Source organism: Molothrus ater, chromosome 11 (assembly GCF_012460135.2).
Source record: "Molothrus ater isolate BHLD 08-10-18 breed brown headed cowbird chromosome 11, BPBGC_Mater_1.1, whole genome shotgun sequence".
NCBI classification, from domain to species: domain Eukaryota; kingdom Metazoa; phylum Chordata; class Aves; order Passeriformes; family Icteridae; genus Molothrus; species Molothrus ater.
The window spans coordinates 8,589,299-8,614,219 of NC_050488.2; the positions used below are offsets into that span (position 1 = coordinate 8,589,299).

The 24,921-nt window shown below is 36.6% G+C and overlaps 1 protein-coding gene across 13 annotated transcripts in view; it reads right to left on the minus strand.

Moving 5' to 3' along the window:
* Positions 1-24,921, minus strand: part of ERC2 (ELKS/RAB6-interacting/CAST family member 2) — a 407,210-nt gene that overhangs the window by 339,435 nt on the left and 42,854 nt on the right. For 9 of the 13 annotated variants that reach the window (XR_004981048.2, XR_004981051.2, XR_004981050.2 and 6 more), the window contains exons 3-4: positions 16,121-16,144; positions 15,093-15,509 (exon numbers count right to left, since the gene is read on the minus strand). Coding sequence is in view for 1 of the 13 variants with exons in the window: in XM_036390910.2 (XP_036246803.1) it covers positions 15,093-15,509; positions 16,121-16,144 (441 nt within the window). In the remaining 12 variants the exon portion in view is untranslated. The remainder of the gene's footprint in view (positions 1-15,092; positions 15,510-16,120; positions 16,145-24,921) is intronic. The other 4 variants (XR_004981047.2, XR_004981046.2, XR_004981043.2 and 1 more) reach the window with 1 other exon arrangement.

The following is a 24,921-nucleotide window of genomic DNA, read 5'->3' on the forward strand; positions in this document are numbered from 1 at the left end:
ATTTAATTAGAGTTTGAGGACTAGAAGTTTCACAGTATGTTAAAGTATCACAAAGAAAACTCCCCCCTTTGTTTTTGCAGATTTTAAGAGTTTCCACATCTTTTAAGCACAAATTCTGTATTTTCACATGAATACATATAAAACTCACTGGGCTTCAAAGGTCCAGGCCCTGAAAAGATCTTGTGCAGTCCTTATTTTCTAAAATTTATTTCTCAAATTTTGCTCAGTGTCCTTCAGCCATAAAGAAATTAAGATCATATCCTATTAAGTTCCAAGTATCCTAAAATACCAGCAGAACCTATTCAAAGAAGCCAAGCAAAATCTGGAACAGGTAAATCTCACTGCTACTGCTCAGACCACTTCTCTGGTGATATTACATGAAAACAAAACATCTTAAATATTCTATGTTATGAAATTAGATTTTGTCAAGACTTTAAGCAAATTCATAAAAACAGTTGTTCAAAGGATTTGCCTTCATCAGAAAAAAAAAAAAGCTGAGATTTTAATGCCAGTAATTTCCAACAGAGAACATTTAACAGAAAGCAGTCTGGGCACTGCTCAGGTTACATGTGAATGTATTTTATACTGAAGCTTTTTGCATCACCATAACACATTATCTCATATAATTAGATTTTTCTAAAACCTCTAGAAAATGAACTTTCCACATGCTCTGGATTTTTGTTTATTGCCTAAACATGGTGTGCATGAACTAAACAATGCCTTGTGGTAATAGGAGTTATCAAAGAGCAACACTACAGCCTAATGGCCTGTAGAAACAGTTCTGTAAAATCATCATTATCTCTAACACAATATGTCTTAAACATATCACAGACTTTTAGTTTTGATCTTTGTATCAAAAAGGGCAGAGATTAAAAAAACCCACCTAATATAAATCCCCCAAAATATCCTTAGTACTAAATTCCTTAGCTCCAAAATATTCTATTCTACTATTCCTTAGCTCCAAAATATTCTATTCTACTATTCTGCTGCTGCTATGATAATGTACACACAGTCTAAAAGTCAGTGAAGAAATTGTATTTTTCACATGCCACCCACCAAGCTGCAGTATAAGACTTTTCTCAGTTACTTTCTGATATTTTTGCCTTTCCTATTTTCTTGCTATTTAGCAATGAACAGACGGCCTACTAATAAATAAATAAATAAATCACAGCCCATACTGTAACAGTCCATGAGCTACTAAAAAAAACTAGTTCAACACCATCTTTTAATTCAGTGCTATTTTATCTTAACACTTTTAGCTGACAGCCTGTCATGCTAAAAGTCAAAGAATTGCTTGCTCATTTAAGCCCAACCGAGAAAACAAACAAAAAAGTTAGATTTGATTTCTCAGTGCATTAAATTAGGCAAGATTAACAGATTCATATATAAGCACACTATATTTTGGCTCAGCTGTTATGGTACAATGACATCTAAAATAGCTTTTGACATGTGCTTTCAAGACAAAGCAATATATTGCTTCCAGTTATCACCTGTAGTGTTGACAATTATGAAAAATTAACAACACCTCATTATTTTCCCCCCTTCCTCCATGATCAATCATTACCTCAGTTCCTTTTCAAGAAATCCCCAACCAGTCCCTGAAAAATCCCAAAGAACTTTGTTCTTTACAGGTCATTTCCTGCTTTTTTATCTTGCTGGTTTCCAGGTTAGGTGAGACTCTGTCTCAGTGTGACAACATCTAAAACCTCATGTCCTTCAGGAACTTGCCCGCAACAAGAAATACAAGTGTAATGTAATAATGACTTCCAGTTCTGTCATCACATTGAACAATCCCAATACAAATTACTTTGTTCAGGTACCAGAGTGCATAAATCCACTCTTAATATACTGGTTTAACACAGCTGAGAATACAATGAGTACTTTTAAATATATTTCCTTTTCCTAGCAAGCTTTTGATAGGCTGTTCACTCAAGAAAGCATTGGAAAAACTATTTTCTGAAGTACATCTCTATAATTGCCAGGTATTCTGTAAGACTCCACAGTTACAACATGCTCACTGTATGCACTGTCTCTCCTTCACAGGAAGTGTCATTTTTTAAAATTTATTTTAACACCAAGAAGCATGATGTATAGTGCTTCAAATCTTTAATGTTGGAAGGTACAATTTAGACAACCAGAGCTCTGAAGGCATGCAAAAGACAGAATTAGTGCAAAATATAGACAGTTCAATTTTATTTCTGAAAACAAAAAAGGTGTTCTATAGTGAATTACATTCCTACACTCAAAACCTCACCATTTTCTTCTTTCCAACATTTATATAAACTTATTGTGACACTAAAGAAAAGTTACTTTTGCATTTGGAAACGTTCATGACAGAAGCATTGGTATTATCACTATCTCAGAATTATTAGAACACTTAAGGATGCAGTAAGCAAGGTTGAATTTACACTGGAGAAAAAATAAAATACTTGTCCAAAAGATCTTTAAAAGAACATTTGTCTGTCTTCAGAATCCATCTTTTTCATGAGACATTTCACCTAGTTCTCCTATCATGCAAGGGAACTAATATAAATCATCCCCCAAAACATTTCTACAGATCCATTAATACCACAAAGATCCCTTGATCTAAGATGCTATATATGGTATATTACTTACATGGAATACTGTATTCCTGCAGCCAGGAAATGCACTCGGAAAAGCAAGATTCAGAGTGTGAACACTGACACGGATTTTGTGTATGCTGTTTGTATTTATCTAGATGCAGCTGCCATTCCCAAACAATTGCTTTAGCAGGAGGTTGGGAAATAAGTGAAGTCCAAGCTGTGCAGCAGGCAGGTGCGAGAGCCAGGCAGCCACACAAAGTCACTGCTGTGCTGCACACACCTGGAACAGAGCTGGGAAACAGCTGCACCTCACTCTGCACCTGCACCAGGGCTACACGCCCAGCATGAGAGAGGGAAGAACAAGGCATGACTGCTGCTGATCTTTGGGCCCCAGGTACAGATGAGAGTGGAGGAGGGTGTGAAGTTGAATACAGAAAGGGTCAAAACATCCCAAAGAAATCCAGAGGACAGACAAACTGGTAAACTTTACTTCTTCCAAGTTGCTTGTCCTGGTGTTTCCCTCTCAGTGAACCCCAAGCACTATGTAACACTTCAGGAAAGAAAATTTCTGAATATATTCAGAGACAGGCAGTTAACAGCAATTCAGAGGGTATTCACAGAGACAGTAACATTTTTAAGCTGTCCTTGGGACTAACAGTTCAGGGAAGAAGGGCTCCAAACCTTCAAACAAAAATGCTTTTCTGATATCTTAGAGTACCAAGTAGTTTTCTCATTATTTCAATGTGCCTCAAAAGAAATACCGGTTAGCATGTAACCTGATTCAATGTTTAATTCTGAAACTTGTCTTGGGCAAAAATTCTGAGTATGGCTTCATCACAATCACCTGATGATGAGACACAGTAAACACCAAAGCAAGCCCAAAGTTTCACGGAAAAGGCTCAATTGTTTCAGCCTGATACTGGCTGATACTGTTATTACTGAATTCCTCCTTCAAAGTGAAATGGAAAAGGGATGGTAGACAAAACCTTAAAACATTAGATCTGGAATATTTAACTCAGCTCTGAAAAAGAAGGGGAGGACGTTCTCATGGAAAGAGAATTCTTGCAGCTCTTTCATAAAGCTGTGAGTTGCTGCAACCTCGATTTGCAGCAGTCCAGGGAAAGACCAGGAGCACCAATGACTGCCAAGTCTGCAATACATAATTGTGACCTGGGCAAAACACAGTCAAATAAATTTAGCTGTCATAATGGCAAATGCAATTGTTCAAATCATGTATAAAACCTATTTCAATCCGACAAAACAAGCTTGCTTCATAAATTCATTCATGCTGGAAATTGCCTAAATTTTACTTTCCTGTAGTAAGTATCTATCCAAAAAAAGTGCATAACTCTTACAGCTGGCAAGCTAAATATGTTAAGCCAGCTCTTTTGCTCCTCTTCCCAGGAGAGTTTCTGCTCAAAGTGTCAGCATTTTGTAAATAACTAGTAAGCATTTCACAAATATCACAATATCACAACGCACATACCAGTTCCAAACCCTGCTCGGCAGCATTTGTAATTTTACAGCCTACACTTTGCCTCCCTTATGGAGTTCATCTCTGTCATTCTGCTCAATGATTCTAGAAGGAAAGGATCATAGGCAATATTCAAACACATTTGACATTAGACCTAAAGCCCCACAAAACTGAATAAAATATGCTTGTGAAGTTCAACAACCATAAATTCATATACTGGGAACATTTAGCCTGCTAATAATGCATTCATCATTTGTTTATTTCCAAAGAAATAAAAGGGAAGCCTTTATGAAAATTTCTAATGCTATTTTTTCTATCAGACACAAAAAACACTCAGGTTTTCTGGATGTTTAAACCATTATTTTTTTACACTGCTGGAAAGCAAGCCATTCAGGAAAAAATGGTTAATAAATTAAATAAAAATTTTGTATGTGGCACCTGGCTTCCAGATACATGTGATAGAGGCAATAAACCCCTCCTGCTGAAGGACACAGCAGAAACAAATGATCAAAGTAGCCCTAGTTTGGAATCCTTCCAGAAGCTCCATCTTACCATCCTGAAGCCCACTATTGTTTTGATAAATTCTACTATCTGAGTTGGTGTTAAAATGAACTTTTTTTTTCCTTGGGGCCTATGCTTGTCTGTTCCCAATCTCTTGGTAAGAATTCCTTTTTCTGGCCAATCATGCTGTGCCTTAATGGTGCAGATGGGGAGGAAGCACTGCCAAGACCTCTGTAAACACTCACAATACTGTTGAGAGGCTGAAAGGTAACATTATTTTGATAATGGTTTCTGAAACTTGTTATCAGCAGAAAATCTTTTCTCTGCCACATGTCCTCCTATGTGAAAATATGCCATCTGCAAGTTGAGAGTGAAAATTACTCTCTCCAGGCAGATCAGGAACAAGTGAGAACAAACTGATTGCTGTGACTGAAGCGTGCAGGTGTTCAGTCCACTGAGGCTCTGAAACAGACCAACATTTTTGTTGGGATAAGAATCCATCTGCAATAAAAATCGTTCCTCCTGTGCTACAATGGTACATTTTTAAACAGAATTTAGATTCTACTTCCTTTGTGAGAAAGTTCTACAAGGAAAAAAAATTATTTGTGGCATGTATGTATAAAGGCACTACAAAACCAGAAAAATTGTCTAGCACATATTTGTTCATCATTATGTAGCTCAAGCTATGAAAACCTGCACAAGCATCTTTCATTTGAGGTACAAAAAATTTTTTTAAAGTTTTAAATATTTTTTAAGCAGAGAGAGAGAATGAATGCTACATCTTATGGAATTATCAGAATGGTAACTCCCCAAGAATACTCTAACTCTTCATCAAAACAGATGTTTAATAGATGACAGCAAAGACAATTAAGCAGATAGTATATTGGGTGTTCTCATCTATTTGGCACCTGCACAATCACTTATGAAATAGCAAATAGCAGCAAGCTTAATTAGTTTTAGCTGGGTACAGAAAATTTCCTCAGCAATGACATTGCCCATGATTCTTAAGATGTGGCAGAGAAATGTGCTTTCTCCATGAAAACACTGCTCTTTTGAATAGCAGCTTCTTCCTCCAGATATTGAAACAAGGAATGCTGGAGCCATGGGAGTGCCCAGCGTCTCACAGGTGCCCCAAGCTGAGAGAGGCTGTGGTTTAATTCAGCACTGCTCAAAACTTGCTAGCACCTGAAATGAGCCCTGCTGGTTCCCCAATGTGCTTTCAGATGTGTTGCAGTATCAGAGCAGATGTGGTGAGACTCCAACCCATTCAAAGAGGAAAAAGACCCCTTAGTTTGCTCTTTAAATTTTGTAAATCAACGTAAATTCCTTGACTAACACAGTGGGACCAAATTCCACCAATCTCTTCAGACTGCATTCCTGATTTTCTGTAGAAAGCTGCACTATCCTTTTCAGTCTCCTTGCTTTGGATCTCAGACTTAGCTGTTTTTAAACTGCATTCAGATCACAGACTCAAATAAAATCTGTGTGGAATTGCCTTTGCATTGGCTCCCACTCTAAAATGAGCAACGAAAAATAACAAATAGGGTGAGATTGTCTGTGAAAACAAGGCTGAAACACAAACCTCGTTCAAGAGAGCCATCTAGTGCCTTCATGCTCTATGTGAAGGATGCAAATCTTCAAGTTAGCTACTGGTTGATTTTTAAGGATTATTTAGAGCCTCATATTTTTTCCCCATACTTTCAAATACCTAGTAACCAATGCACTGTTTCTTGCTCAGCATCTTAAGACTACTGCTCTAGTTAATAAAGCTTGCAAAAATTCAGCAGATAATGAAAAAGTAGAAATTTAATTAAGTCAGTATTTGCAGGAACTTGCTGAAAGGATCTCATGAACTGAGAAATTTCCAAAGTTCTTCTAAAGATTATGCATTAGAGAAATATTTTTCCAATGTTTAGTTTTGAGTCAAATAATGAGCAAAAGAAAATAAAACCCCATATTTTAACATGTATTCGTTGTTATAAATCTAAAATCTAAGGCCTATGTACTTTTATGAATAAATTAATATTCAGGGAACTAAATGTGTAAGAGTCAAAATCAATTAAAGCAGTGTGACTAAAAAAAATAGATAAATAGATGTTAATTATCTATTAGCAAATGAAAATAAAGCATTCTCCACATGCATACTTAAAGGAGAAAGGTGTGTGAAGCTCATTGCCTTTAATAAATGGCCCTTTATTAGCCCCATTTAGAATTTTTTCCCAAAAAGTAGTGGTCTGAATGCAATTAGGAACAAGACAACACTGCAGAGCAATGGCAGGATAAGAACTTTGTTAATGGAGCACACAGCAGCCAGTGGAACACCACTAAGAACCTGTTTGCAGTTACCAAGTACAGCCATCAGCTGACTGAGCATCACTCTAACAATTATTATGTTATTTTTCTTTTTTTTTTAATTAATATCAGTGGAACTTGGACTACATAAAAAAATCTTCCATTATCACAGGTCTCTAGGAAAGAACACAAATTGAATATTTAGAAAGAACACATTCAAGTGAATTCCATAAAAAGCAGGGCAATGAAGAACATACAGAGCCAGTAACTAACCTAAATACACTCATTAGACATAAATGGCTCTAAAACATGTGGGTTGTTTTGTTTTTTAAAGGGTTATGCTTCAGAGAGAAGACAATGTGCTGATATATGGAAATAAACCAAGCAGGTGAAGACATTAACTCCACCTACAGAAAAGCTACAGCAAACTATTCCCTTCCAACAGTGCAGCCTACCAGTAACCAAGTCTGGATTCATTTATTCTCTCAAATCTAATCCTATTCCCCTTAAATCAGTCAATCCCACTGACCTCATCTGACTCCAAATTAATAAATAAATAAATAAGCAGAATTTTGTCCTCAGTGCTTTCAAACATATCCACATTTTTGGTGGATATATCTTTCAGAGCATTATTTTAGCCAATATTTATAGGGAGAGGAAATATATTAATAGCCATTATGAAATTTTATTTTGTGCATAAATATATTGAGAGCATTATAATCATGTTGGAATGCCTCAAACTGTTAACAACCAAAAAAATTTTCCTATTATGAGGATTGCCTCACAAGCCAATAACTACATGTATAAAATTAGGATATGATCATCTATTCACTAAATCAGAAATATTCTTTTGTTAAACAGTTTAATCTAACATTATACTTTTCCTTCATTAAGCGGAGTTTTAGGTGAAACTTTAGAAAGGGTTTACATTATTAGCTGTGTTCTATTACCTACAATAAAACTTCCACTTCCATTACTAAAATAAGCCAGCACATACCAAGGCAAAATTCATTTTCTTACACAGAGTTTAAGACTTGTACACAGAGTTTAAGACTTGTACAAGGAAAAAATTTAGCAAATGAAAAACTTATTTTTTAGCAGACTAGGGGGTAGAAGAGGGAGGAGGTTGCTTTTAAAGATGAGAAAACATTTTCTTCTTTTGAGTCTTTGCATCCTTGCAAGGGAAAAATGTGCTCATACATATATATGTATATATACAGAAATAGACTCTGGCAGGAGATTGGCCTGTTGCAGTTTTCTGCAACTCCAGCTGTGTGACAATACAGGGAATTCCAGTCCAGGTAAAAGGCTGAGTGTTTCCTAAGACAAAGGAATTTCAACTCAGCTAACAGAGAGGGTCTAAATCAGAGAAGTGTACACTGGAATTTGAGGTTGGCCAACTCTCCCCTTCCCTGGAAATTCAGTTCTGATTCTGAGAAAATACATTAACATCTCAGAGCTGAGTCACCTTCATGAGCTATAGTCATTCATACAAAAAAGGAAGATGGAGCTAGAGGAAGTTAATTACATTTTAGAAAAATGAAGTTATTGGCACAGAAATGAGTAGCAGTACATTTACAGAACAGGGAGTATGAAAGGAACCAAAATTGATCATTTTTCTCTATTTCATTGTGGCTTGTCTCCAAAAGCTTAACATGCAACCGGGAAGTAGTAAATGTGTGAACTGTGCAAAGAGCCTTGCAAAGACAGTATTTTATGTCTGGGGACAACACTTGAATCACAGCAATTTAAGCCAGTCTCCAGATTGCTTTCTAAAGGATGCACTTTCCAGGAATGCTAGCAGGATCAATACTGATCACCTCCACACATTGAAAGGCACAGAAATCCAGCTTAGTTATGAATCTGGTTTTTCCCTCTTCCAAAAAATAATTTTTTTACTTGTTAGGATGAGACATGGCAGTAGCAAACTGACAGCTTTCTCATATATGAGATTACAAACTACTGGTGATGGTGTCATGGAGGTCAATCCTGTTTTTAAAGAAAGTGATTTCTAAATTAACAAAGCTTTCCAATCCTTCATTGACTTATAAAAACTATTGCAACCAAGCACCCTGGCAAGAATATCACAGGGCACAGCAAAATCTGCATGGGCTATGTTAGAAGTAACAACTGTTCTCTAGAGCATAATCAGGTTCTGTCTATTTTCTCATGTCTCCAGCAACTGCCAACACTGCAGAGTCCTTCTGTATATTTAAGGGGTCGCCTTAAAAACACACATTACTATTGATATTTTGATAAAAAGCAATTGTCTTTAGAGCAAATAAGATTAATATTTTGAGTTGAGGCAGGAGAAATAAAAGGAAAGAGGTACTAATGAACCTAAATAAAAAAGCTCAGTCTAGAATGGTGGTTAATCTGTGTAACCAACTTCAGGGAAGAAATGTTTGGTGTCGATAAAGCATTTCCTTAGTAAATTACTACTGGCTCCAGTGTAAGACATTTACAGTAAACACCAAAAGTCTGCAAGGCATCTGTTCTATTCACAGTGGAAGAAGGAACTTTGCTCCATTAATAACTTTAAAAACATGCAATAACTAATTCATGATGGCAGTTCAAATCCTATCAGCAGCCTTCATTATTTGACCAAGCTGAGTTCAAAGATAGAGCAAAGTTTTAAAAAGCCCCTTGAAAGTTTAGAAGTACACTTTAAATTATTATAAAGATGTGTTGTTCTTCTTTTCTACTAAATACAAAAAATCTGTAACTTTAAACCATGAGCAACAACATTATTTTAAGAATACATGCAAGATAAGAGTTAAAAAGTGTATATAAAATCCTATATGATCTCAGAATTTGTTTTAGTGAAATTGTATGTTGTACAGAGAGGGCATGTGTAATATACGTGTATGTATATATAATAAAATACTTGCTGGAATTTTAACATTTGACTTCACTAGAGACTTAGTGGGACTTTGCCTTAGGCAAGTTTTTAATAGCAATAATAAAAAAATACTTAATGGTACTTAGGGTAAATAATGTGTGGTCACTATGTTTAAAAAAAAGTAATACCAAACATCTGTGCTAGATTTCCACATGATAAAATCCCCATATTACCTACAGTTCTCCCAAAGTTATAGAGAAATAAATGTTTATTTAAAATTCTGGAAGAGACATGTGATAACCAATTTAAGAACTTTAAGGCAGGCATCTTGTGTTTTCTGACAAGAATGTATATTTAGTGATCTTTATGATATTTCATTCTGAACATGAAGAAAGTCATAGTATGACGTTATGGCTTCAAGACAGATTTTCAATCACTAACTAACCAAGAGCATCCTTTTCCTTAAATCTACTTGCAAAGTAGATCTATGCTCCACACAGGATACATTAATTTTCTTATCATAGCAAAAGCAATTTTTTTTTTTTTCAGAAAACAAGAATAAAGTTCATCTACCTTTGAAAAACGCTAACAAAAATACTTAGGTGAATTTAGTTAGTTAAAGGCATAGGATTCAGTCTAACAGTGATGGAAAACCAAGTGCAATCTGGGCAGAAATCCTCAGAAAGCATGAAATGGAGCTCAACACTCTCTTAAGAGGCTCCATCTCCCAAAGTGCAGCAGCAACACATGCTCACACTGTTTCTCAGAGCTACATTTCTTCTCTCTTGCTTTGTGAATCAGGACCTAAGGAAACCTTTGCTATAACTCTCTCCAAGCTGGGAATCCTGCTATCCCTGTGAAAGCTTATTGCCTAGATTTTAAATTCTTTGATAGAGGAAAGAAATCTAACCCCATTTTTTACACAGCTCATTTCCCAAAATTTTAGTGAACCTTGCTGACATTGACATTCTTTGCTATTCCTGTAAAAGAGCAGGATTCCAACTTCAGCTTTGTTCTCCTTCTCCTGCTCTATAATGAACCTCACATTTGCCACTGCTAAGGCCCTCAAACACAAAGCTTGAGTGAAACTGTCATCACAAGTTTGCTTTTGTGAAACAAAGTTTAAAAATGCATGGATTGCACACTGCAGAAAGGTACAATCTTTGAGGGCCACCAAGTCAACACCTCACAGTTAGCCTGCATCTCCTAAAAGAATATGAAAGCAAATGAGGGCAAAAAAAATTGTTTTATTTTCTGGAGTTATTTCTCCGCCTCTAGCACACCAGCCAATTCCATTACTCTCGCCTGTACTTTCTCTAAGAAATACCATCTAAAGCCTGGAGAACTTCCAGATCTTTGAAGGCAGCTATAATTATCAAATTCTGCTGAGGCTACTCAGGAGGGTGGGTGGGGGAAGGGCAAGAAGAAATCAATGGCTTAAAACCAAGAAATTTCTGCATGATTCTTGGATAACCAGCCAATCAGAACAGTAGGATATTTATTTCTGATAATGTGCATTCTTGTGTGAAATTGCCAGAAAATTAATAATTGACAAGGTGGTAGAGTCTGACAGATTACAAGAAGTTATTTCTCTCTACCTAGTTAAGTGAAAAAGTTACCAGCTAGACAAAATCAGCTGTGGAGTAACAAAGAACATCTCCCTTACTATTCAATTCCTTGTAGGATCAGTGCTCAGGAGGTGCAGGTCAAGGAGAGAGAACTGACATTCATTTGAAATACAGGTGTGTTCAAGAGGCTGTCCTTAATTCCCAATGTTTCAAGACCACTTGCTTCAGTTTCTCTCACAACATGATAGTTTAATTCTCTGGTTTAGTCAAAACATCATCCACCAGTGATTATTAACCGCTTTCTACACCAGCATGTTGAATCATCTAAAAGATGAACAGAATTAATGAAAAGAAGAAATTCCAGCTTTGCACTGTTTTAAAGCACTAAGAAATGAACAGCCTAAGAGAGAAAATTATGGTTGCATTAGGGGAAAACCATAGTCAAAAGCTCAACATGTAAGACTTGACCTTCTTCTAGCGAGGTTGGTACACAATTAGATTTCATGAACTGAAAAATTCAGATCGAAAGTAATTTTAAATTAAATACCAGCAGCAAAGGGCTTCTGAGAAGTCCATATCTACATTTACATTTCAATGTAATGTTGAGGCTGTATAAAATCAGCTGTCTTCAGTTAATTTTTTCCACATTCAACTTCATTTGCACCATGTTAACTTTTTTCCACAGAAAGCACTCTTTCTGCTGGAAACTACAGCAGAATCTATCATTGTAAAGGTAAACTGACACAAACAAACCCTATTTGCTGAATAACTTCATGTGATGCTACACAGAATTTTATCATCCTTGTTTCACAGAATCACCAAGTCATTAAGGTTGGAAAAGACATCCAAGACCATCAAGTCTAAACTCTTGGAAAAACTCCACCTTGTCAATCAGACCAAGGCACTGAGTGTCAAACCCAGTCATTTCTTGAATACCTTCAGGGATGGTGACCCCATCACTTGCCCAGGTTGTCCATTCCAGCATTTAGCAACCCTTTCCATGAAGGACTCCCTGTATCTCCCCTGGCACAGACAATTTCAAGTGCAGCAGCAGAAATAAAAGAGCAAAACTAATCAAAAAGAAGAAACAGCCATCCATGATTTCATCAAACAGAACATTACATATGTCCCAATACTAGTTGCTCAGAAATACACTCAACACTTGAGCTATACTCCAACCTGTAAAAATAAAGAAAGCAGAATATTTTAGAATATGTTCTAAAATGACAGATATTTTGTTAAGGGTATAGAAAGATTAACACAATTTGAGCGAATTCTAAATAATTCATGAACAAAAGTCATTAAGAATGTATGTAAGTTCTAGCTTATTTCTAAAGCATTCCCAGGAGGAAAAACAAATGTTCAATAACTCTGCCAGGTGATTTACACAGGATGAAAAACCACAAACACCAGTTATGGAAAAAAAATATTAATCCACTGGGGAGGCTGCTGCAGAAGATTCAACCTAGTAACCTCTGTTTTATCATACTGAGAACCTGTATTGTACAGCATGAAGACTAAAAGCAGAGAGAGAAATTCAAATGAGCACTGCAGAACAAGGATTTACCAAGTTACACATAAAGATCAAAGGTTGATCTATTTGGAATTTTAACAAATATGTAATACTTTTAAACTAGACATAATGTCTGATGTTACTTCAAAGCATGCAGACAACTTTCCATAACAAGAAAGCAAAAGAAAAAATTTGAACCTCAGTACATTTTCCAAGAAGCAGAACAATAAAATCCAGAGTCCTGGATAAACAAACAGGCACCTACTAAAACATTTTGTTTCTAAAGAGTTCCTACAGTCTGCACATCATACTTCCAAGCTCCCTACAACTTCAAATATGCAGAAACTTAAAAATAAATAAAAATAAAACCTATAAATACTATGTGCAACAGAAAGAGAGCTGGAGAGAAGAGACTGCACCCAAAGCCTTGAATTCTTATAAAAACAATGAAATCGTGAGCCAAAATGTCCAAAACATTAGACAGTTCCTGCCAATCTGGCTGGGACAGATTCCAAGCAACAAATGCAGTAAAATTTTAAACTTTGATCACTTACCAAGGTATATCAGCATGTCATGAGCAGTAAATCCCATTTTACACTTGCAGCACTCCAGACAAAAGACAACCTCTATAATCTCATATAAACTGAGGGAGAAACAACACTTTTCCCTGCCCCTGAGAACAACTGCGGGGAACATCAAATCAATTCAGTATAAATACAGGAGAAACATGCACAGTCTATAGGTAGCCCTAATATCTCCTCTCAGCATGTCTTGGACTAATCAGTAAACTGGATGCCAATTGGACTTTACTTGGAGGCTTACATTTCATCTATTTTTTGAGCTCAATTTAGTTCTACTTCTCACTGTCCTTGATAACCATTCTCATTAGAAACATTCTTCAAATTTCCTCATGTCCATATATAGCCAAATTAGGGCTCACAAACTTAATTGGAACTGATACAACAGATGAAATAAAATCACACAATCACCTGTCTTTGAAAACAGTGTATGCAGACCTAAATCCAGAAACTTGTCTGCTAGTTTATAGAACTTATTCCACAACCCTTCCTCATCACAAATTCAGTATCATTAGCTCCTTATGCAATTCCTTTCAGAATCCATTAATGCATTACATCATTTTAATTAAAATTCTGCCTGTGAAAAGATTCAGGATCCACATCTCCACAAGAAAACTTTACTGAAGGATATCATGACATTTTCCACTTTCTAAGCTTCAAATGGGCAGCAGAAACTAGAGTCCTCAATGCATATTCTAGGTTAGAGAGGAACACCAGCTAAACATAAAATAATTTGTCCACAGCAAAGAAAATATTTTGCCAACAGTTTCTAGATGTAAATAGCTGTTCTTAATCTCAAGCTTAATTCTTAAGCTCTTGCACTAATTTCATTTGTGTTTGAGCCGTCAGGCAAACTGGTGGTGTCAGTGGCCACACTGCTGCTGAGTTTCTCAGTGAACAGAAATGTTTATCCTGACTTCCCTTGCTGTGTGTAGTTGTCCACAACCTCCCCGCAAATTTTCACCCTCCTTAGCAGGGTCTTGGTGAGGAAGACTGGGCCTGCCTTGTTTGCCTGACAGAGGCACATGGGAACACTGCTGGAATCTAAAGGGGCAGATGGGCTTGACACCAGGCCAGATTTTCTTTCAATTATACTAATCCAATCATCCCAAATCCAGCCCCAAAAATGCATTTAGTGATGTAGGCAGCTGGTGCAGGTGGGCTTGGGATCAAATTTAGGTTTTCTCAAAGTAGAGCACAGTCAGCAGCACAGTGTTTTTATGTGACATTACAGTATATTTATGTAAAAAGTTGGAGTACCCCCACATGAAAATACAGTAGAAATACACATAGGCAGAAGCCTTTGCTTATATGGAAGGAAAAGTATTTTAAAACACTCTTTTCAAACACTAGAGGCATAAAAACCCAACACAAAGATAGCATGCACTCATGACTCCTTAGTTAGAGCAGCAGCAGGTGTCACTTCCCTCTTCAGTAGGTCTAGTCTTCACTTGCCAGATATCACTTCATCAAAATGAAAGGATAAAGAAACTTTGCAAAGCAACATTTCAGAAACAACAAGCCCAAATATACCTACTTCTCTTCCATACTTTCTTATTCTTGCTTTCAAATATCATACAGTCCTACTGAGTACTTATTACAGATGTAAAACAAATGCATGCTATCCTTTTCATCCAAAAATTAGAGCACAAAAAGAAACCACTTAAATATTCTAATTATATTTCTAAAACTGTAACAAGTTCCATGACTATTTTTAGCAAAAATATGTACTTTGATTAAAGAAATGAGTTTTTAATTACCTCTCTAAGATGCATGTTTTCCTTCTCCTTTTGATCTAAAATCACTTCTAAATGATTAACCTGAGATTCAGCCTCTGCCATCCTTCGAGTTCTCTCATTGTCATCTTCCATTCCTTTAGAAGGCAAACCTTTACTTTGCAACATCTCTAGAAGCTTTTTTATTGATTCATCTCTGGCATTTAGTGTTTGCTTTTGTGTTTCAATCCTAAGCTCCATTTCTTCTAGAGTTTTTCTCAACAGGAAGAGCTCTTTAGCTTGTCTATCATGCTCTGCCTGAAGTCTTCGAAAATTCTCCTCCGTGAGCTCAATGGTAAAATGCTCAGCCCCTCGGTTCCCACTTTCTTGCTGGAGAAGATGGTTAAGGTCTCTCTGGGTTCTAAGCTCATCTTGAAGTGCCTGGATTGTCATTTGCAGATGCTGCAATAAAGACAAAAGAGAAAAAATTAGCTTAGGATCTGATTGTAGGATTAGTATTTGATTCAAGTTATCTTGTATGCTGTTACAAAAAGTCATTAGAATTAGTAATGAAAGTATACCAAACGATCTTATATAATATCAAATGCAGGTGGCAATATTTGTAATGATAGCTTTCAAGTGCTTCTAGAAAGAAAAGAGAAGACAACATACACAGACACAAAATAATGCCAGCTACAGATAAAATTAATAGCAACAAATGCAAACACTAGGCAGTGACACATCCATTAGAACAATCAATGTACCTACAAAGCTCAAAGACTCAGTATTCCATGTTTTCTAAATTACCTCATAGACTAAAGATAAATCTGCTCTTCAGGGTGCTCAACAGTACTGCTGTTCATAAAGTCAATCAAAGCCCTCACTACAATTAAAGGGGACTTTGGGGAGGGGCTGAGTTGGGGCCAGTCAGTTTCATTTTTTCATTTTGGAAGCTAAAGCTATGAAAAGTTTAGTAAACAGGATTACTGTATCTCTAAAAAGCAAACAAAAAAAACCCACAATAAGCGATACTGAATTTTGAAAAATAAATTTACTGCAAGTAGTGGACAAACCTTTGTTCTTCTGGCATCCAAAAACTGAACAGCATGGTAAACGAAAAAATGAAGCAAAATCAACATAAACAAAGGTCAGATGCAAGCAAAGGAGTTTCAACAGAAAGAACTGAATTCAACAAAAAGTATCTTCAGCAGAAAAAAATAATTTTATTGAGTTATACAGAAAGGCAACAACAAATTCACAGTACTCAAACATATAAACTTATAGACAGACTTCATTCAATAGAGGTGACAAAGAAAAGCATAATTGAAATAATCAGTCCCATGATAAATTACAACATTCCTATTGGACATTGCTGTTCTTTTACACTTTTAGGTTTTTCAGAACACTAACTTGTCCTAAAATATTATATTACATCTGAGTACAGGGATCTGTCTCTGTTCCAGAGGTGCGTCTTGCACTCCCTTACTCAACGCAGATCAAAATCAAAATGGATTTTTCCCATGTTAGGGTTGGAGTACAGATAATTAGCCTAAATTGCTATGGCTTATGATGCTCATTTCAGATTATATCCTCATCTGAATTTGTTTTTATTCTTATTTTTTCCCTCTACTCATTGCTTACACAGCATACTGAGCTTTTAGAAATATGAAATCCTGAACAGGCTGACAGTCTGTACTAAAAGACATTTAACTGAAGGAATTAGGGGACTTAAATGCATGTCATCAGATCTTTTAGGTTTAATTGATGTTCTGCAACTCCACATTCTAAAAAACAGAACAGCAACAGAAACCACACCAAAAAAAAACCAAAACAGCAACAACACAGACACCAATCTAACAACAAAACATTTCATTTGATACTACCTTCATGTTTTACACAAGTACATGTAAATCTGTCGTGTTTTAGCCATGATTTAAACTAAATTCTAAACCTTGAGAAACCAACCTTTTGAAATCACCTTAAGAAAACAACCTTTTGAAATAATGTCCTTTATCAGTTATTTCAAATGGAAAAGAAGTATTGCCAGTGGTAGAATTCAGTAAGACACTTTGAATCTCTTCTATCATTAAATAAGCCCTACTTTAATCTATGTACAGATCTTAATTCTCTTAGTATCTGCATCTTACTAGGCACACACTCAGTTGAGAACCTACACATGTAAGCCACTCATTTCCAGCCCTGCTTTTATTTAATGGCAACTCATCTTTTCTTAATCTCACCATCTTTTTAACTAGCTATAATAAGCTTAAAAACTCCAGTAAACTTTAAAATCCTTTAGAAGTAAAAACTTCCCCACTTTGAATCTACTAATGTGCCAACTGTTTGTGACCCCAAGACTGACTACACCTTCTGGCTTCTAAAATTATTTCACTGTCCTACTTCTCACACCTGACCAAGAACCTTCCCTGAACTACCAGGCTACATCTAAGCAACAGCAATATTCAGTAACTACCAGCACCCCAGAAATAGTCAAACTTATTTCCCTGATCTGAATAATGATTTAAGATGCATCCACCTAATGTTAAATCAGACAATATTTATTACTTCATGCTACAACCTATTTACAAACGAATGTTTTTCCAAAGTCAAGTAGTTCCTATATATAAAATGTCAATATTTCTATAGAAATCTAGCTAAGCAAAAGAAAACATTCTAAAATACCATGTTCTAACCCACAAATGAAAATAAACTTGACATTGATAACACACAAACCTTCTGAATGTAAGCTCTAAATACCAAAAATTGTTGGATCAACACAAAAATAATTAGAAATCAGAACTCAAGCAACAATTCTGGTTAAGATAAATGAGAAAAGTTCCTTTTCTGCCCCAGCAGCCAGTGCATGCTCTCCTTAGGCTCCACCCAGGCCCACGTTCATCACTAAGCATGACAGTAGTTCTGGCTGCTTCTCTGTAATTACCTTAAAACTAACAGCCTCAACTGTGGCAGACTACTGCTACTTTGACATAGAAGAATCCATTTTTGTACACCTTCAAGACTTAGAACATGGTGGACCAGATTTAGACTTCTGCTGGCACAGATTTTTGTATCTGCAGCTTGCTAAGGAAAGGAAAGAACAAATGGTGTGAGGGTGGAAAGAAATTGTATAATTAGCTGCAGGGGAAGGAATGTAGGAGTGCTGTGAATATCTGTCACATGGTTGTCATTACAGACACAGAACTTTACAGGATTTTTTTTAAAAAACATGTAAAATCTATTGCATTTTTTATAATTTCTATTAAAAATGGACCAGTTGACCAGAAATATTTCCATGCCAATTTCTTGACAATATATAAATAGTTGTCTCAGAACTTTTTCAATCCTTCTTTACAGCCCAGCTCCAAGAAGCGATCCATAGAACTGTGAATTGCCCCATAAACTGAAACAAAACTATAAAAGGAAGATTAACTAACAGCTCTTCCCAGACTTCAATTCATGTTCTACACAAGGAAGATCCTCTAGTCTATGCCAACTAACTACACCCAAAAGAATTGCCTGCTGAGAACTCGCCTGCCTCAGTGTGACCTGGGCCATATAAACACTTCCAGAGCATCCTAAAGCCACAGATGTGGTGAGCAGCAGAGGGGAATGAAGTCACAAGGAGACTTGCTGATTTCACATTGCTGGTCCACCTACAGAAGCACACAGCTTCTCAAGCTTTGCACCATCACAGGGCCACCAAAAGCCAAGAACACGTTCAAGAACCCAGTTCGCTGGATTTTAGCTCCTGATTCTCCTGTTTCTTTCCCACCCCAGTTAACAGAGAACTGGCAGGGCTGAATCAGCTGACACAGTCTGGTCTCTTGGCAGTGGCAAATATAAAATTAGACGGAAGACTTTGCAAAAAAATCATCCTGTGTAATTGTATGCTATAGAAAGCTACAGCTATACCTGAAGAATACACCTCAACAAATATAACAGCAAATTATCCTGTCAGCCATACTCTCATTCTCTAAAACCATGCTTCCTTATTAATTCCATAATCTATTACTGTTCTATTTTATTTCTCCACAGTATGAGGCTCTATCATTAAGAGGAAACAGACTACTGAAAGCTTTCTTATGAACTGCATCTAAATCAATTTGTACATTAAATTTACTTGTGCTACTGAAATAAGTACAAGCATTACACTTGCAAATATTTGTAACTAAGTATTTTTAAAGAAAAACATGCAAATCCTAATTTTCTTCTTTAAAGAAAAAAAGAAGGGGAATTGGAGACATTTGCTTCATTACCATAAATTAAGAAATTAATTCTCTCATGCATTTCCTCATCTGCCTATTACAATTCATAAATCTGGTCTCCAAAAAAACCCACTGAAAATCCGTTGACTAGAATTTTGCCTGAGTAAGACAGGACTGACAGAAAGAGTTGGAAGGAGAAGACAACTCTAATTTGGGAGGAATAGCAAGAGATTCTGACCACACACGATGAATCTTCAGCATTAAAATTTCTGAGCATGAGATGTGAGAGAGCTTTTGCATAACACTGTTTGCTGATATAACCACACATTTGAAAAGAGAGAATTCTTGTCTGACTTTCCTTACTTTTTCTTTCTTTATGCCTTTAAATTTGGTGTCTTGTCAAGTTCTATAAAGCTTGCCCTTAAAAGTGTGCTTTGCAAGTTTGGTAAGCAATCTTGTCACATACATTTAAATCTGCATTTCTTGACACAGATGTGGTGGGCTGAGCTTGGCAGGAGGCCAGGACTCCATCAAGCCACCCTATCATTCCCCTCCTCAGCAGGACTGGGAGCAGGAGGGGAAGAAGATGAAATAACCTCATGGGTCAAGGTAAAGGCAGTTTAATAAAACAAAAGCAAAGGCCATGCACAGAAGCAAAAGAAAACACAAGATGCACTCTCCATGTTCCATGAGCAGCCCATACCCAGGCACTTCCTGGCCAGTAGGGTTTCAGTACAATTGCTCCAGAGAACAAACACTAATAAAGAACACCCCCTCCATCAGCTTCTTGTTCAAACCTTTCCTCCTTTTCCTCCTCCATTAATAATCAAGGGCCCAACAAGGTGCTCTATCATTCCCTTAAGATTGCCCCTCATCCTGGGCTCTGCAAGTTAAATAAGCAATCTGGTCATACACATTTACATCTTTTTTTTTCCATGGAATAGAGCTCAGTTCCCTGTGACAAATGCAGATCTTAATTCACACACAATCCTGCCTCTAAAGTAAATACTCTCATTAAGTGCATTTTGTTTTAATTTCTTGGCCCACTCTGATCATCACTAAATGTAATTTTCTCCTCAGGCCCCAAACCAGCAGTGAGGAATGCTGATCCTATGGCTTTCCACTACTGTTTTAAAACACCTTCAAATAATTATGTAGTCCCTAGAGTTCTCTGAGAGCAAAAACTGCCCTCCAATACATCAGTAATCTATTCTGGAATCTGACAGGGCAGTGCTGGCATATTTAATCTGAAGTATCAGACTTCACTACTATTCAGTCAGCTTCTCCAGGTCATCTCACATAAGTATTTTGGCAAAAAAACAAGTATTGCCTGAAGACTTGAGGTCACTGAAGAAAAATGCATCCCCATACAGGCTAAAAAGCTTTAGTACTGCAAATTCAGAGGAGCTTTGCACCTATTTTTTAAGGAACAACCTGTAAATTTATTTCTTTCCTAATTCCCTTTTTTGCTGTGGGCTGACAGATGTTGGTGTGCCAAATCTTGTAGCCTGTAATCACAAGAACCAGAAGGTCAAGAGGAAGAGACTTTTAGAAATGTAACAAGTCAACAGACTTGAGAGGAATAATCTGCAAAGATATATGTTGGGGGGGGGGGAAACCCATTTCTTTAGTTATTGAAAAGAGGTTTAATTAAACCTTTGTCATCAGTATCATAGCAAAATGCAGGGGTTTGTATTTAGGTGATCCTTATCATGACAACTTTTAAGTAGTACAATTATGCTGCTATGACAACACTGACCTCCTTTTTTTCACCTCTTCCCTTTCAAGAAATAGTGTTAGTAGTGCCAGAGTCATTAAATAGTATATTTACAATTTACAGGGGAAAATATAAAATACTTTTTAACAAGGCCTGGAAATCGATGTCAGTTTAAGAACAGCAGATTATTATTTTTCCAGTAGTTCTGTCTGAACATTAACTACACAGCTAAGAACAATGCAGGATTTAGAAGTCCTGGATACTCAAAGATAAATCTTAGACATTCATGTTTTAAAATTATTCTTGACAGATAAAGTAACTATGCACTGTGAGAAATCCTCCATCCCCTCACCACCTCCAGTTCCTCTGAAACTCTTTTATTGCCTGCATAAAAAGTTTCTCCTTTTCTCAGGATTGAAGCACTTAAGGTTCCCCAAGGAAGCTTTTAAACCATTTGGGATGATAAGCCTCTACCCTCCCCACACAAAATGTCCCTCATGGCCTTGGCTCTACATAATCAATGCTTGTGATTTGTATTCTGTCTGCCAATTGTTTACCGAAGATGAGCAGAATTCCTGTCCTACAGCTAATCCCAGGAGTAACTGCAATCACTGAACAGAAACATGGTCTGAGTTTCCCATCAGCAGAGCTCAAGTCTAGCAAAGTGAGAAAACACTCAAGGCCTTCTCCAAACAAAAAAGAAAATTCAACTCCCCCATTGATCTCACCCACAAACCCCACTGATAACAAATAGATACAAGAGGAAAAAAAAAAAAAGTACAGGAGCATATCATTCCCAGTTCTCTATTTCTCATGAAATAGACTTCCAGTTATCTCCTCTGCCTTTTATCTAGAGGAACAGTAAGGTTTCAATTCTGCTGATGCACTGTCTGGTACCTTCTGGAAGCCTTTGTTTTTGAGATGGCCTTCTCTGCTGTTAAAGCTTTCCAGTGAAGAAAGATTTAACACAATAAATATACCCCTAAAGTAATAATCACAAGCTTTCAGAAGCTAACAGTACATTATCAAGGGTTTTCAATGTGTTCAATTTAGACAAGATATTTGCCGACATACACAAACCTCTCAAAACATTGTGGAAACAATTCTTATAACTGAATAAGTGCTGTTCACTAACAAAACATTGCACTGTGTATTTATTATACAGTGAAATTTTGTTTCTGTTTTACTTCAAAAAATAATAATAATTGGAGGAAATAAAAAACAAAATCTCGCTGATCTCCAAGTTCAAGTCTCCACACACAAGCAGATTTTTTTTCCCAGCATAAAGATGTTCAATGTCAAGCTTTTTATCAAATAGTATTCTATTACTCTTTTATTATAATTAGTGGGATATTATGTTTTCAATGCCCAGTACAGAAACGACCATATCCAGATTAAGTCAGCAAGTCACAAACAGGTAACTAAAAACTGGTAAAATATTATTTGTCTCAGCCTCACCAAGCTATAGCTCTTTAGTTCATTTTCACTCCATAAAATTGGTTGCATATTTGTTATCAACACAGGAACTGATTAATCAAATGTTGGGAGAAGGTAAGAGCATGTTTTTGTTTTGGGGGTATGATCAGGGTTTTTAAAGAAAAAAAAAAAGCAGAGCTCCCCTGAAAGTGAAATCACCTATGTCCCCAGTGGACCAGGAACAGACTGAGCACTGCCCTGTCAGATTCCAGAATAGATTACTGATTTTTTGGAGAGCAATTTTTGCTCTCAGAAAACTCCAGGGACGACATAATTACTTGGAGTTTTTTTAAACAGTAGTAAAATGCCATAGGATCAGCATTCCTCACTGCTGGTTTGGGGCCTGGGGAGAAATTAGGCTTAGTGATGATCAGAGTGGGCCAAGAAATTAAAACAAAATGCACACATTTAATTTAGAAGCAGGATTGTGTGTGAATTAAGATCTGCATTTGTCACAGGGAACTGAGCTCTATTCCTACTTCCATGGTCACGTACAACTGAAATGCACCTGCCCAAAAACCTGGGAATATTTGTCTTCTTACTTTCATATCCATGGGATTATATTCTTTAACACCAGTTAAGTGTGAACCATCATGCAAATTGCAGTTACTGAAGAACAGAAAGTTAAGAATTTGTTGTTACTACTTGCCAGCTTTAAAAAAAGCCCTGATAATCAACAAAAATATTTGGCAAGTACTTTCTTCTTTATTTTTGGACAGTAGAATGTACTGTGCAGCCTGCTGATTCAGTCAAAATAATAGCATAGCAAAAACCTTGGATGCTAAACAGGCCTATTACTTTCTTATTTCTCAAGAACTGTGGTCGGCGTACATTAAAGGAATTTTTTTCAGGCACCAAGTCAAGAAATTGCTTACAAAAGGAGAGCATTGAGAGCAAACAAGGTCACATTTCAAACACTGAAAAACTTGTGGTATTTGATCTTCAGACCCTCCCTTTATCTGCTTAAACTTTTGCTACAGAGTTTCTCCTTCTGGCAGAGAACTCACTATTACCTTGGAAAAAAAAGGAATAAAATGAATCCTTTTCCCAGACTTAAAAAAAAAAAAAAAGCAAACTGGGCTATATTTTCCTATTTTTTAGTCTGCCTCTAATGAAACATCCTACTCCTTTTATTAAAGAAATAAAATCTGAGGAAGGAGATTTTTGAGGACAAAGTGCAGGTTCTGCTGAAGCTACCAAAGAGAAATGCAGATAAAGGAAAACTAAAGAGGTGTCCAAATAGTGCTTCCAATTATAAAGTCATTACAGAACAGAACAGAAAAGGTTCCTACAGTCAGTAAACAGCAAGCCACAAAACACTGAGTCATGTCAGAAAATGAAAACAAGTATTCACATCATATGCAGTATGAGCTTGTTTCTCAGAGGACTTTAATACCTGACACACTGTAAAAGTTCACATTCTATATATCATATCTAAGAAGCAATACAGGGAACTCCAACAGACTGAGAGCCTGCCAGTCTGTCCAGTGGTAATTTTGGTGATTATTTTACACTATTTTGAAAGACACAGAAGAGGAAAGTTAGAAGAGCAGACAAAACCTCAGCACTGTATTGCAAACCTTGATGTTTAATTCACATGTGAACTGGGGGCTTGAAGTTTCTATACAGGAAGTCTCCATTGACAGAAGAGGCAAATGCAGAGCAACACTGAAAGTTGTGGGAATGGGACATTTTATTATTTGTGCTGACCTCCCTACCCTTGCCACCTTTCCATTTTGGAACTTTCTAACTATATACTCTCAAATGCAGCCACTACAAAAATCATATGAATACAAATTATTCACATGACAATTTCAAGCACAGCTTTTAGTAAGCCAGGAATACAAGTTCCAATTTCAACCTCCCCCTGGTCTATTTTAATCAGCAAAATACATAAAAGAGCACTCTTCAGCTTTCAATTCTTTTTCACTACTAGGAATAGTACTGTGAGTTGATTAACCATAATACATAATCATTTCCCATTGAAACAATCTGAAAAGGAGCCTTAGAACTATGTGTTCTGATACAGCAAAAGAAAAATGAAAAAAAATCGATACAGGGATTTCAGTGGCTCCACTCAAAACAGTTGTTAGATCCAACAGTGACAAATGATGCATCACAAAGCAGGGATGACCATCTGGGAAGACATTTCATCCTGGTTTACTAAAGAAATGCAGATAGGCAGGAAAGAAATGATCAGGGCTCAAAAAGATCCCTGCAGCTAACAAATATACGCTTTCACAAGTCGGGAGAGCTTGGGTTTTGCAGCGAACTTTGTTAAATCTGGATTTATTCTTGTCACATTTCATAGGAGTCTGTTCATGGCCTAAAGGAATCCAGGACAAGCCCATAAAAAATCTGCAGCTCTGGAGTGTTCCCACAAGGTGGCACTAAATCCCCAGCCGCAGAAAATCCTGACGGAGCGCAGAAACGCAAGGGCAAAAACCCACGGCCATGTACACAACATAGAAAAATA